We start from the raw sequence: 12,601 nt of genomic DNA on the forward strand, positions 1-12,601 counted from the left end.
CAAGAGCAATAGAGATCAACAGAGTATTTGTTCAAGTATGGGACTGAAACAATAGAAAACTAATCTGCTAGGTAGGAAATGAAACTAGCATACACCGAAGCATACAGAGAAGGTGCAACATTCCCTTAGCAACGAGAATGTTACTAGAATGAGTAGGAAAAAATGTCATGGTCCATGTGATTGTCCAAGCCCTACAATTCTCTCTAAGTTAAGTAGAAGTTCTAGTTTAAGTTACAGTGAATTGGACAGCTAGGAAAATCAGGCCTAGAGGTGCACCAGAGATCCAAGGCATTGGGCCAAACCCTATAGTATGTGTGCAGGTACTGAAAAGCACTCCAATGACCTAGGCCAAGTGCTCAAGTTTAGGAGCTTCTAGATAGACCTAGCTGTGGGCACCACAATAAAAACAAGCTAGAATGTTCTAAAACAAGATAGAGTTCTATTTTGTTTGAACTCTCCAATAGTGGCAATCGATGTAAATTTGAACTCTCATGTAATCTTCATGTAAATCTAGGACTCTATGAAAGTCATTAGATTGACTCAATCTCAATCATTGATATAAGGGGACTTTAACTATAAGTAGAGGGTTTTCCACCCTTATTTGTACACACAGCAAACCATTGAATAAATACAATTATTCTTGCCTTATCTCTCTTGTTCTTTACAATATTTCCTTACACATAGCAAACCATTGAGTGAATACAATTATTCTTGTCTTATCTCTTTTGTTCATTCTAGCATTTCTTCAAAAATTTTATGTACAATGTTATTGTGCAATAGCTTGACCAATTTAACTTGGAGTATTGAGATCATGTTTGATACACAAGTTTATGATAGGATAAGATAAGATGATATTATGAATATGATTAGATTAAATAATGTAATATTATCTTATGTTTGATGTGTACAAGGATTAAAATAGGATAATTTATTTATTAATCAAAATTATCCTTCCTCAAAGTTTATACAATTTAAATTATTGATGTAATTGTTAAAGGTATAATAGGACATGTAAATTTAATCTCATTGATTAAAAATAATCTCCACTTGGGAGGATTGAATTATCTTATACTAAGAGAATAATAATCTTTTTTGTAATTTTATCATTTTTATTTAAGTACAAATCAAACATAATATATAATGATTATCATATTATCCTATCTATTATCCTATATACCAAATATAACCTAAGTGTCTAAGCACTTGTTTGTGGAGTAGGCTGATCATTTTTTAAAATCTCAACCTATGACAAAAGCATCTTCCCTGGTCATTTTTTTTTTTTTTAAATTCTTATCTTGGTAACTCATTGGTAACACAAAACAGCGTTGTTTTATAAAATTTTATTTGTATTTTATACAGGAAAAAGAAACATCCATTTACTGTGAAGTTTCTCTTCATATCTTTTTTAAATTTTTATATAAAAAATCTCTCATCAAAATTTTAAACTATCATTATTTTTCGTTGTTATTGTTTTTAAAATAATATTTATTGCTTAATTACAATTAATCGAAATCACTACTATAATTAATTATATATCATCTATGATTATTATAGTACATTTAATTAATTATAATTTATGTAACATTCATAAAAAATTTATGTAAAATCCACTCTTACGGGATAAACTTCTATATAAATTTTTTTATTCGTAATTATAAAATTATAATAAAAAAATTGTAAATGAAAGGCTTGCTCATCTTCCGTTTAAGCACATGCTATTTCAGTGTTATATGCAAGTATCCTGTGTACCTACTGAAACTACATAAAACATATTTCCGTGATTTTGCTCTCAAAGAGTGTAATGTAAGACTTCACCTTTTTCTGTATGCTCGTATTCCGCGTTTGATCTCAGCAGACACAATATTCCTTATCCATTTCATCCTCAGTCTTACGAAATATTTAGCCTGAAATTCTTTCAAGTAAAATAAAGAGATCAAGTTATCTACTTTCACATCAATGCTTTTATTTTTTTTCTTCAAATGATTTCAAATGGATGATTTTTCAAATGACATAATCTGTGTCAGCTGAGACCTATCCTGTCAGCCGGGGACGGATTCCAATGGTGTGTTAGAGTATTTATGGACAAATAAAAAATTTAATGAAAAATAAGAAAATATAAATAAAAATTTCTCCGGGACTTACAAAATTTTTTTTGAACACTTCCATTAAAAAAATTAGGAAATTTATTGATAATATTTTATATATATTATAAATAAACGTCTCATAAAAAAAAAAAAGGAATTTGAATCTGTTACTGATTAATCAAGGATCAATTGCACTTTGCACGTCTCTTTGAGAGTGATAATTTTTCAGAGTACATGCAGATACTTATCTTTTGACAACATCTTTTGTACATTCAAAGTAACATACACAGCCAAAGAAGTCAATTTTGCAATTAGATACCTTTCTTTTCCGTTTGTGTTTTCATGCTGCTGCTGCTGCCGCCGCCGCTGATGCTCTGCTCTTGTGCTTTAGCCTGCTATCAGATTCCCTTATACATACCTAATATGATAGATAATCCTGGGAAAGTTTTCGCTCTAGTACGTTCAGTAAGCTGCTTTCCCTTGGCTAAATCCAATGCAGTGAAAACTGCAGACTACTAATGCTGTCAAAGAAACTCAACAACAAAGCCAAACATTTTCATCAACTGTTAAAACTTTTCTTTCTTTTTTTTTTTTGGGGGGGGGGGTCAGTATCAACTGTTCATCTACTTAATACAACGGAGAGCAAATTGAAAAAAGCAAGAGAGAAAAAGGAATATAGAATATCATTCTCATTGCAACTTGAGGTCCGATCAAATTGGCATTTGACCGAAACAAAAGGTTGCACAAATTCAAACCTTCTCCTTTAGCTCTGCAATGGGAATATAAATAAAGGATTCTTCGTGTAACTGCTTTTTATTCAACTTCCTAGCTTTGCTAGTTTCTAACCTTAATAATGTTTGCTTCATATTCTCAAGCCTAACCTTAGCCCTACAAAGCCTTTCCATCTCTAACTCAAATTCTTGTAATCCACCCCCAACAATAATGCTCACCCTCTTCTTCTCCCTCTTCTTTTTCACATTTAAAAGCTTCTTCAAGATCAGATCGTCACTCAGCTCCTTACCGACCTGAAAGACAGAATGTTAACAAATGTCAAAGCATGAAACATGTAACTTTAAGTTGGTGCTCAGATATTTTTGTGTGTGTCTATTTAAAAATTTTATATCATTAGCACTCCATTAAGTCACTACATGCTTTGGTTTCTAATGAGCGCCAAAGCTGTAAAATGAAATACATAAAATAGGTCTTGCTATGTAATTGTTAAATCCAAAGTTGGAACTCCATTATGCCAGTCAATGATTGATCATTTTCATTCTAGATTACATATTCTGCAGTAAGTGAACTTAATTCAATGAAATGCAAGGAAACCTGCATATTCTCAAATAACATCCAATCCTAATGTTACGAGCCATTATGAAGCAACTTATAGACCTCTTAGACAAAGGTAACAAAAGTTGACCTTGATCAACCATTCCTAATTGAAGTGAAATGTCAACAGCCTGAAATTTAAGCAGCCAAAACTACCCCAACTCTGAAGCCCACACAAACAAATAGCGACCTAAAACCAAAAATGACATTTAAGTTGAAACTTGATCTGCTCTTTATCTAAAAAGGTTGGCTTACTCAGTATAAAAACTACTTTACACTATATTTGGGATTAAAACGGGTAGAAGGGGAGAAGATGAAGGAGATGACCTTGAGAGGGAAAGAAAGAAAGAAAGGGTTGTGTTACAAATTTTGTTTGGTTAGATACTGAAAAGACATTAGAAATAATAACTCACTATTTATTTTACAAGCATGCCATTTTTAAGTCAAAAAGAAATGTTAAAATCAGGGCAATTCTGTCAGCATAATATAAATTGTTCAGTGAGGAATCCCCTCCAAATCCTCTCAATTTGAAGGACCTAAAAGAAATTGGGGTTCAGAAATTTTTTTCAAAAATACATTACCTCCTTCCATAAATTTTTTTCTTTTCTTTCCAAACAAGGGAAAAGATATCACCCCTCCCCCCCCCCCCCCCCCCAAATTCACAATTCTACTGGATAGAGATAGCTATTCGTATCACTTTTTTGGCAATCTTGAAATCAAGCAAGCTCGGTCATTAATGATATTACACAACACTTGTCTTGCTTAAGGCAGATTGCAACATATTTTTGTTAAAACCATCTAGAAAATAGTCTTGAATAAGAATTCTTATTCTATTGGCCATTAAAATTAATCCTTTCTTTAGGTTACTTGTTTTAATCACTATGATAAATCAAGTGAAGAGAACAAAAGAGAAGGGGAAAGGGAGTCCAAATTACAACCAAAACTTAGCCAAATTACCTTGTTGCTGTTTGTAGGTGAAACAACTGAGAGTCCATTATGTGGGCTTCTCTCTAAAGAGGTGTCTAACAACTTTGAGTTTGGACTCTTTCTCACTTTCTTTTTCAATATCTTTGGTGTATGTAATAAAGTTGGTTCCAGCATATCTTCCAATGCCATGATATCAGGATCTTTCCTCTCTGGAGCTTCCATTCCAGGTTCCTTGGAGACTCTAGGAGATGAACTCTGAAGGTGATCTGCTCCCTCTACCTGATACACACAAGAACCTGTGAGAAAAACTTAGAATTTTTGAAAATATAGATGAAGCTTTTTAAAATTAAAATTAAAATCTCAAAGACTTTCTATGAATCTCAATAACTCCTGTCACCAGCCACAAGAAAAAGACTTGGCCAAAAATTAGCAGTTAAAAATTCTTCTAGCTTTCACCAGTTCCAAAAGAAATGCTATTGTATAGCAAAGTAAGTAATTAACAACTTCTAGAAGAAACAGCAATTGATAACATCTAAGAAACCAGCCAAGGTTTGAACAGCACCAAAGACTTACAAATGCATTTTTTTTTTCTTTTGAGAAATCTAAACTTTCACCATCAATCAGAGAGGAGAGTTGGTGGAAGTCTTAATATATTATAAGATTTAAGTCCAAAAGTCCAAATTCCAAACATAAAGATGTAAAGAAGAAATATACAGAAGATATGGACAAAATGTATAGAAGAAATGAACATGTGCAATTACAGCAGCGTGCATGGAATGCAAACAAACCTTCCTGCTCTTTAGTGCCAAGTAGCGGGCGTTCTTGAACCATTTATTTACCTGGAACATGAAAGTCAAGGATAAGAACCAGCACGTGTGAGGAACAAAAAGCCAACAACTTACAAAATGTAAATTCTCTATTGCTATTTTGAACTTGCTACCAAATCCACATGCCATAATGATTATTGTATTCTCTTAGTGATAACTGTGATATTAGCCCACACAGATTAAATGCTAGTAGATACCATAGATGTATAATATTACCCTCTATTATTCTGACATGAAGCTACACACCAGCAAATATCTGGGAAAGAATACTTTCATCATAAAGCAATTGTAACAGTCGGTTGGTCACTCAGATTTCCAGAGAAATATTTGCAAATATGATCAGCAAAATGCATTATCAATTTCTAGACACCTGTCTTTGAAATTTCAATATTTTGTAAAGCTTTGTTGCTACCTTTTCAGGCTCAAGGCCCAATTCCTTTGAAAGATTCTCCTTGATGACTCTAGAAGGAAGTTCATTCTCAGCAAACACCTGACGGAGTTTCTGGAAGGGCATAGAAAAAAAAAGGAGAGCACAAAATAAGCATGATGAAAAATCCATTTCTTCTTAATAGTAGCAGAGGGTGCAGAAAACAGCTTGGTAAAGGAAAGGAGCCTCCAATCATAAACTTTTATTGGGGAATTCAAGCATTTCCTACCTCTACTGCAGCAGGAGGAATTCTGAAAAAAGGCCGCCTGCTCTTCAGGTCTGAAGGTAGTTGTCTTATCATTTCTGTTGCATCAGCATTTATAAATTTTGTCTCACTTTCATACAAAGTCATAAGCGTGCTGGCAGCATCTGACTCTTTTTCTCTACGCTTTCTTTTACCAGGACCCCAATCTTCATCTTCACTGACTTGCTCAAATGGAGGAGCATCCTTTCCAAACATTTCCTGCCAGAAAGGAGAAACATATGGTAAGACAAAACAGTTAAGTAGCCTGCCACAAACAACATGCAAAACTCTGCATTATTGAATATCCCAATATAAAATTTTAGGAGTTAAACGTTTTGTTGCTTAAGCAACACTATGGTGGCAAATCATAAGCGTGTTCAACAATTATCTAACATTTTCCAATGTCATGTACTACCATACATTATAAATTCCAAGGACAAAGCAATGACACATAACAAAAGCTTTCTTCTTTGCAGACATTAGTACCAAGTTCAACTCCTATCCTTCAGCCTACCCAATTCTACAACTCCCAAATGTGCCTCTTTTCTTTTCTTTTATTTCCCTGTTATGTGTGCCCCTACCCTTCCTTGTTGAGAATTCACTTCAGAGATTCAATAAATCACTTAAACTTCCACCATCAACATGTATTAACGTCAACTTATTTTTCCTTGCTTGAAAGCTGATAACAAAATTGTTCAAATGATCCGCAAATTGCTTCGACACCTATTCACACAGTGATTAGTTAAATGGTTGACACTCACATCATATAGCTTCTTGTAATCAACAGCTCTTCGCCTCCTACGGCCACAAATAATTTCCCCATCACTGGTTTCAGAAGAATCTGCACCACTGTCATGGTTTTCACACCTTCCAGATCCCGAAAAATCTTCACCATCCACAGACCAACTCAAACTGATTGAACTGTCTGTATCCTCTGATTCATCACCATCAGTGGCTGTGCCACCGATCCTGCAGCTGTTTTCCCTCCTGTCTGGGTCATAATCATCATCTTCAGAATCATCTGAAGGCCAATCCTCGTCCGGATTTAATGATGCAATTGCATCATCAGGGAAAGCAGCTTCATCTTTGAAAATATCCTAACACATGAAGAATGACATTTTTAATTTGATTAATAGAGCAGTTAAAAACAATTCAAGTACAAAGGGCAGGAAAGGGGATGATGCTCAATAAAGATTGTTATAGTAACCTGCCAATGGCTGTCAACAGAGAAATTGGTTCCAATATGAGCATTCATTGCTTCTATAATTTCCATCTTACACTCACAAAACTTGCAAAACCAGCCCTGATCTCCCGGAGGTACTGTGCGTTAATAATTGAATGTGTCTTATTGTGAAGCCATTTAATTTATAATTCAGAACAACTTATTTACACAATTTGAACTTACTATTTTCGGTGTCCAATGGAGGATCCAGGCACTTTTGGTGGAATGCACAGTTGCATGTTCCATCACAAAGTACTATATCATTATCTGGAAAAGCATCACGCAACTTGCACTTTGCACAAAATATCTAAAGAAATTGATAACAGAATATGAGAATATGATTATAACCGAGGCTTCAATAATATCAAGAAAACATGATTTATAGTTTGCAATAACAAACATGGAAGTTTACGTGTTCATGATAAACAGATCCATCTGGAGCAATAACAGATCCTTCAATGCTTCCTACTGAACTAAGTGAATCCAACTGGCGAATTGCCTCACGTATCCCAAGTTTGCACTTCAATATTTGCTTCTTTGCTCTTTGCAGTTCCTTTTCTGGCCTAATCTTTTCTCGACTGAGATAAAACAAGATAATCAAAGTAAATGGATAATAGCCAAAAAAAAAAAATAGGTCCAATCCAACTATAAGTAATTGATTTCTGTTGAATGCTTTAACATGATAGAGTTCAAATTTTTTATCATGTCATTTTCACTGGTAAATGTGATCGCCTGTCTTCCCTAATTGTTCTATAAGCTTACTATAGGTGGAGAGTTAAGTTGTGTTATATCTTACATTAGTTTGATTAGGCTTTAGTTGTGTACTTATACTTAAAGGTCGAGCCTGTAAGAAAGAATGTTCCAAACCTTTGACCCTTCCAACCTTCCCCAGAGTAAGCATCAATAAGACTCTGTTCCAGCTTCATTTTAATCAGAAGGTACCTTGTTCTCCCCTGCAACCGCGATGCTTCATCCAGCTCCACCTTATCTTTTTGCCCCTTCTTTTTCTTCTTGCTTAGTTTTTTAATTCCAACATCTCCATTATCCTTTTTACCATTCTCCTCCAAACTACCAAATGAGGCATTTTTACCTCCAAGCTTCGAAGGATCCAACTTCTTAGAAGACACTTTCTTGTTTGTTTCACCACCAACTTTTCTGCTGGAAGAGACATCACTCGCTGTCCTCTTGCTAATAGAGGCAGTAACTTTCCTCTTCAACAAGGTTGAACCAACTTTCTTCACATGATGTTTGGGTTTACGTACTCTGCCATGCGATATTTTGCTTCGTTTTTTTAATTTTAATGCAGCAATTGGCTTAGACCCAGCTTCTCTCTTAGAAGAAGAGGGTTTGGCAGATTCATAATCAATAAGTTTCTTTCCAGAACCACGCATTCCGATCTTTGCTGTACCAAAACTGAAAACATTTGGATAATGCTAATAAGTGACTATTTCTCTATATAACACCTAGAAATTAGAATGCATACAACACAACTTAACTGCATCATCTCGATTTCCTTAACTAAAGAGAGAAGCTCAAAAGGAATCAAGATCATACCACTTTTTTACAATCATATGATTTTTACAGTTCGCAATTCAACAGACACTATCAATGAGGCATTATCAATCTACTCGAAGAAATGTTTCACCTAATAATTGATATTTCTTTTCATGATTTGATTGTGAAAGCAAGGAAAAGATAAAGAAGAGGAAATTGAAGGTGGGAAGTAAATAAAGAAAACAAGAGGAAAGCAGGCACGATCACCCTCAAAAACAACAACCCATTGGCAACTGACCTGCTGAAAGATGCTGAAACTGTTTCGTGCTCTGCATATAAAAGCAAATAAGGGTTTTAAATGAAATTGATTGATTTCACTATAATAAAAGAAAATTAAAAAAATTGGGATTTCGGTGCCGACAATGATGAAAGAATGGATGAAATTGGGTTCTTCCCAAACCGCCGCACCAACGGTCGCCTCTCTATCTCTCTTTATAGTTGTATAGGAGGAGGAGTCTACTCTTCTTTTCTCCTTTTCTACGTTTTCCAACTTTTCTATTGCACTTCCACCTTCCCTTGCATCTTTCTGTTTTTCTTTTTTTTTTTTTTCTGTTAAAATTCGCTTGTGCTAATTTGCACTGAACAAGATTTTTCTTTTTTTTTTTCAATTACGTCATGCAATTTCATTTTAAAATAAATACCATCTTCAACAGTATGAACAAAAAGAGTTGTTCCACTTCTAATTTTTCATTAAGGAAGATTGATTTTTTTATTCAAAACTTAACGGATATGATTTAATGAGATACATACATAGGTTTTTTTTTAATTTTTTTTTGCCAACAGATATTTAGATAGGCTGAAACCTAAATATTTGATTTATACAATTCTATTTAGTTCAATTTTATTAATTGAGTTTTAAACTTCCTACCTCCAAAACAATTATTTCGTCCCATATATAATGGGGTGATTCAATTGTTCTTAGTCTAATTTTTTCAACTTTGATCCAAATTATTTTAAATATTTTGTCAAATTTAATTTTAAAAAATATATTTGTAGATTAATATTTTCAAAATTTTAAGGGAAACTTTTTAAAATTTTAATAATGATCATTTGAAAATAAAATAGAGTCAAAGTTAAAAAATTTTATAAAAAAAGGTCAAGACCTTATGTATGCAACAAATAGAATATTGAAATTTTAAAAAGAGCTAAATCAGTTGTGATTTTGCTTTATTATCTTTTTGGATTATTTTAAAATGGCAAATTGCACCTACATTCTCGTAGATTCAACTTTTTAGGTTAAAATTTGTGGTATAAAGATGGTAAATTTGACTTGAATTTGAAAATTTTATCTTAACTTATATTTAAATTGATATAATAAGATTTGATTAAGAAAAATAAATTAATTAATTCATCCAATCTAGATTTAAAAATTTTCAAACCTAAATCAATCCAAATATGATATTAGATACGTAAGTGATTGACTTTGGTGCAAATTAGAGATTGTTGGTATATGCCTTACAAGCTAAATCGATTTTAGTGAAAACATTGTCATATTGTGATATTTTATATCTCATAAAGGTCTTGATTATTTTATCATTAATCTTATATATATGTATATATATGTGTATGTGTATGTATATATATGTGTGCATAATTGTTATTAATGCTTACATGATAAAGTCTTTAGAATATAAACAAAGCTTTGTAAGATAATTACAATGAGATTATAATTATGGGATCTTCATTGCATAAAAGCTATATTCATAAATATTCTTAGTTGATGTTTTATTAATAAAAGAACATTGATGAAAGTTGTTGAGATTAGCATATGGTTATACTCTTATTAATAAAGTAAGCAATCGATCTTATAAGTTGAAGTTTGGTTAAACTTAAGCTAACATGTAGGTATTTGTTAAAAGAACAAGTTCACTAAACATGACCTGAGATGATAATGCTATATGGCAGTTCATATAGTGTCTATAGCATATTCTCATATTATGGTTGTACAAGCGATCCTCGAACTTGGGGTTACTTATGACCTTATATGATGAGTGTTATAATTTTACTTTACTCATGACTATAATCATGAATAATCTAATCAGGTATAGTTGGGTATAACATGGAACATATGAAAATGCATGAAGTAATTAAGATAGAATTCATCATCTTGTGTGATCATCAAGAGAATATCTCAATTAGTCTTAATTAAATTAACTCAAGAAATTTTTCGTCAAAGTAAAATAAAAATTTAGAATCATTCTAAAACTTAGTTATGAGTTAATATCAATAACAAAACCTATTATGGTTAAACATAATTGAGTAGATACTATTCATACTCAATGTTAAATCGATATGCTTAGTGATGAAAAGATATTAATTATACAACAAGATCATGTAAGGATAGGTTGTCAAGTCATACTGATTTTTTTTACAACTGAGGGTTATAGTAATATAACTAGTATTTATCATGATTTATAAACAAGAGATTGGCTAATTAGAGAATTAGTGATGAAATCAAAAGGTTGATTCATCTAAGTTCGAACCTAAAGATTACAACATTTGCGTTTATTACCAACATATTAAAGAACTTAATAGGGCAAACACAATAAGACAATTATGAAATATTAAAATTAGGACAAAATAAGTTGGAGTTAATTTAGATTGGGTTAAGCCCAAAGATAGAGGAATTAATAAAAAACCCAATATCTCCTTATTATAGTAATCGACATACATGAAAACTAATTATGAATTGAGTTACTCTATGCTAATCCTAAAGTAGCTAACCTTTCTCTTATATAAAGAACATAAGTTGTCTTTCTCAAGAAAAAAAGAATATATATACTTTCATCTCATGTATTGAGAACAAACTTGAAATAAAAGAAAAGTAAGATTTCACAATAGCTAAAGTATCGATTTAGTTCCTCCTATCCCTGGAGAATGTTTTTCATACTTATTCATGTAAATCACCATTAGAGGTTGGACGTTTGGACAACTCTTGGCTTGCTACAAATAAATTTGAAGATTTCTTGCTTGGTGATTAAAAAAATCAACATAAAAGGTAACAAGCTCCTAGCCGAAATTTACTTCTCATGTTTACATGATCTTATTGATTGATTTTCACCTTAGAGAGTTAAAAAAATTTAAAATTACACTGCTATTACTCTGATATTGATGCACAATTCCTTTCATTTTAGATAGTAAATTCTATTATTTGTTGATTATCAATAAATTCTATCTCTACTTCTTTCTCTTCGTTACATTTGGATAAAAAGATATAAACATTGAATATTAATAACCATAGTCTCTTAACATCTTGTACTTGAGAATTTCAAAAAAGTTTTTATTATAATGATATTGTTACTTAATGTTAATGACTTTGCATTGGGCAATTCGTGCATTTAGATTATATAACCTTTAATTTTTTACTTTTGTTAACAATTATTGACAATTACCTAACATTTGTCAAGTTTGAGGAATTTTATTTGGAAGGTAACAACATACCTCATTAACATTACATTTAAAGATTTTGGGGTTAAGGTTAAGACAAAGTAATGAGGGATTTTTCATTTTTTTAGTTTGGAAGAGAGAAAGAAAGAGTGAGTTATTAAAAAATAATGAAAAATAAAAGACAAAAAATTAGGAAAAAAAGAAAAAAAAATTTATGGTTTTGGGTAAAGTAACAATAAAACTAAGTAGTCAAGTGTCATCTTTCAAATCGTAAGAGAAAAACATTTTCAATCTGCCTCAAACTACATTGTATTTTTATGTAATTTACCTTAAAATTAAATTTAATTTCATTAACTAAAATTATAAAACATCTAAATACATCAATTGTTTAAGTAAGTTAACAAGCAATATACAATGACATTTCATATGTGTTCTAACTGCTCAAAGTAAGAAAATAAAAAGTATAAAAGTGATGATAGTTAGGAGTTTAAACACTACATTAAAAGAAAATTATCTACACTAAGTTCATTAGCATGTTTAGGAACCTACTAAAAAACTTAAAACATTTATTTGAGATAATAGTAAGCTTTAAATATAAAAAAT

General features: G+C 31.8%; 1 protein-coding gene across 2 annotated transcripts; it reads right to left on the reverse strand.

Annotated features, from left to right (window-relative positions):
- Positions 1-2,748: 2,748 nt before the first annotated feature.
- Positions 2,749-9,221, reverse strand: PRHA (pathogenesis related homeodomain protein A). 2 transcript variants are annotated; one of them, XM_089762275.1, is made up of 12 exons: positions 8,973-9,221; positions 8,850-8,880; positions 7,925-8,470; positions 7,458-7,635; positions 7,241-7,364; positions 7,043-7,155; positions 6,597-6,932; positions 5,821-6,054; positions 5,577-5,666; positions 5,126-5,176; positions 4,368-4,616; positions 2,749-3,109 (listed from the first exon to the last, which is right to left on the reverse strand). In XM_089762275.1, exons 3-12 carry the CDS (start codon positions 8,446-8,448, stop codon positions 2,834-2,836), a joined length of 2,175 nt encoding a protein of 724 aa, XP_089618401.1. In that variant the 5' UTR covers positions 8,449-8,470; positions 8,850-8,880; positions 8,973-9,221; the 3' UTR covers positions 2,749-2,833. The 2 variants fall into 2 exon arrangements, with proteins under 2 accessions (XP_089618401.1, XP_022731936.2); XM_022876201.2 differs by having other exon boundaries at positions 7,470-7,635; positions 8,973-9,191.
- Between the last annotated feature and the right edge of the window lie 3,380 nt (positions 9,222-12,601).

The sequence above is a fragment of the Durio zibethinus genome, chromosome 6, assembly GCF_047325235.1.
Source record: "Durio zibethinus cultivar Kanyao isolate XHJ-2024 chromosome 6, ASM4732523v1, whole genome shotgun sequence".
Lineage (NCBI taxonomy): Eukaryota > Viridiplantae > Streptophyta > Magnoliopsida > Malvales > Malvaceae > Durio > Durio zibethinus.

What these genes read in the sequence shown, in the direction of transcription:
- PRHA (XM_089762275.1), bottom strand. Translation starts at nt 8,448, where the DNA reads ATGCGTGGTTCTGGAAAGAAACTTATTGATTATGAATCTGCCAAACCC. An exon ending in ATTACAAGAAGCTATATGAT is followed by an intron (nt 6,055 to 6,596) that starts GTGAGTGTCAAC and finishes CCTTTCTGGCAG; the next exon opens with GAAATGTTTGGAAAGGATGC. An exon ending in TTCCTCCTGCTGCAGTAGAG is followed by an intron (nt 5,667 to 5,820) that starts GTAGGAAATGCT and finishes ATGCCCTTCCAG; the next exon opens with AAACTCCGTCAGGTGTTTGC.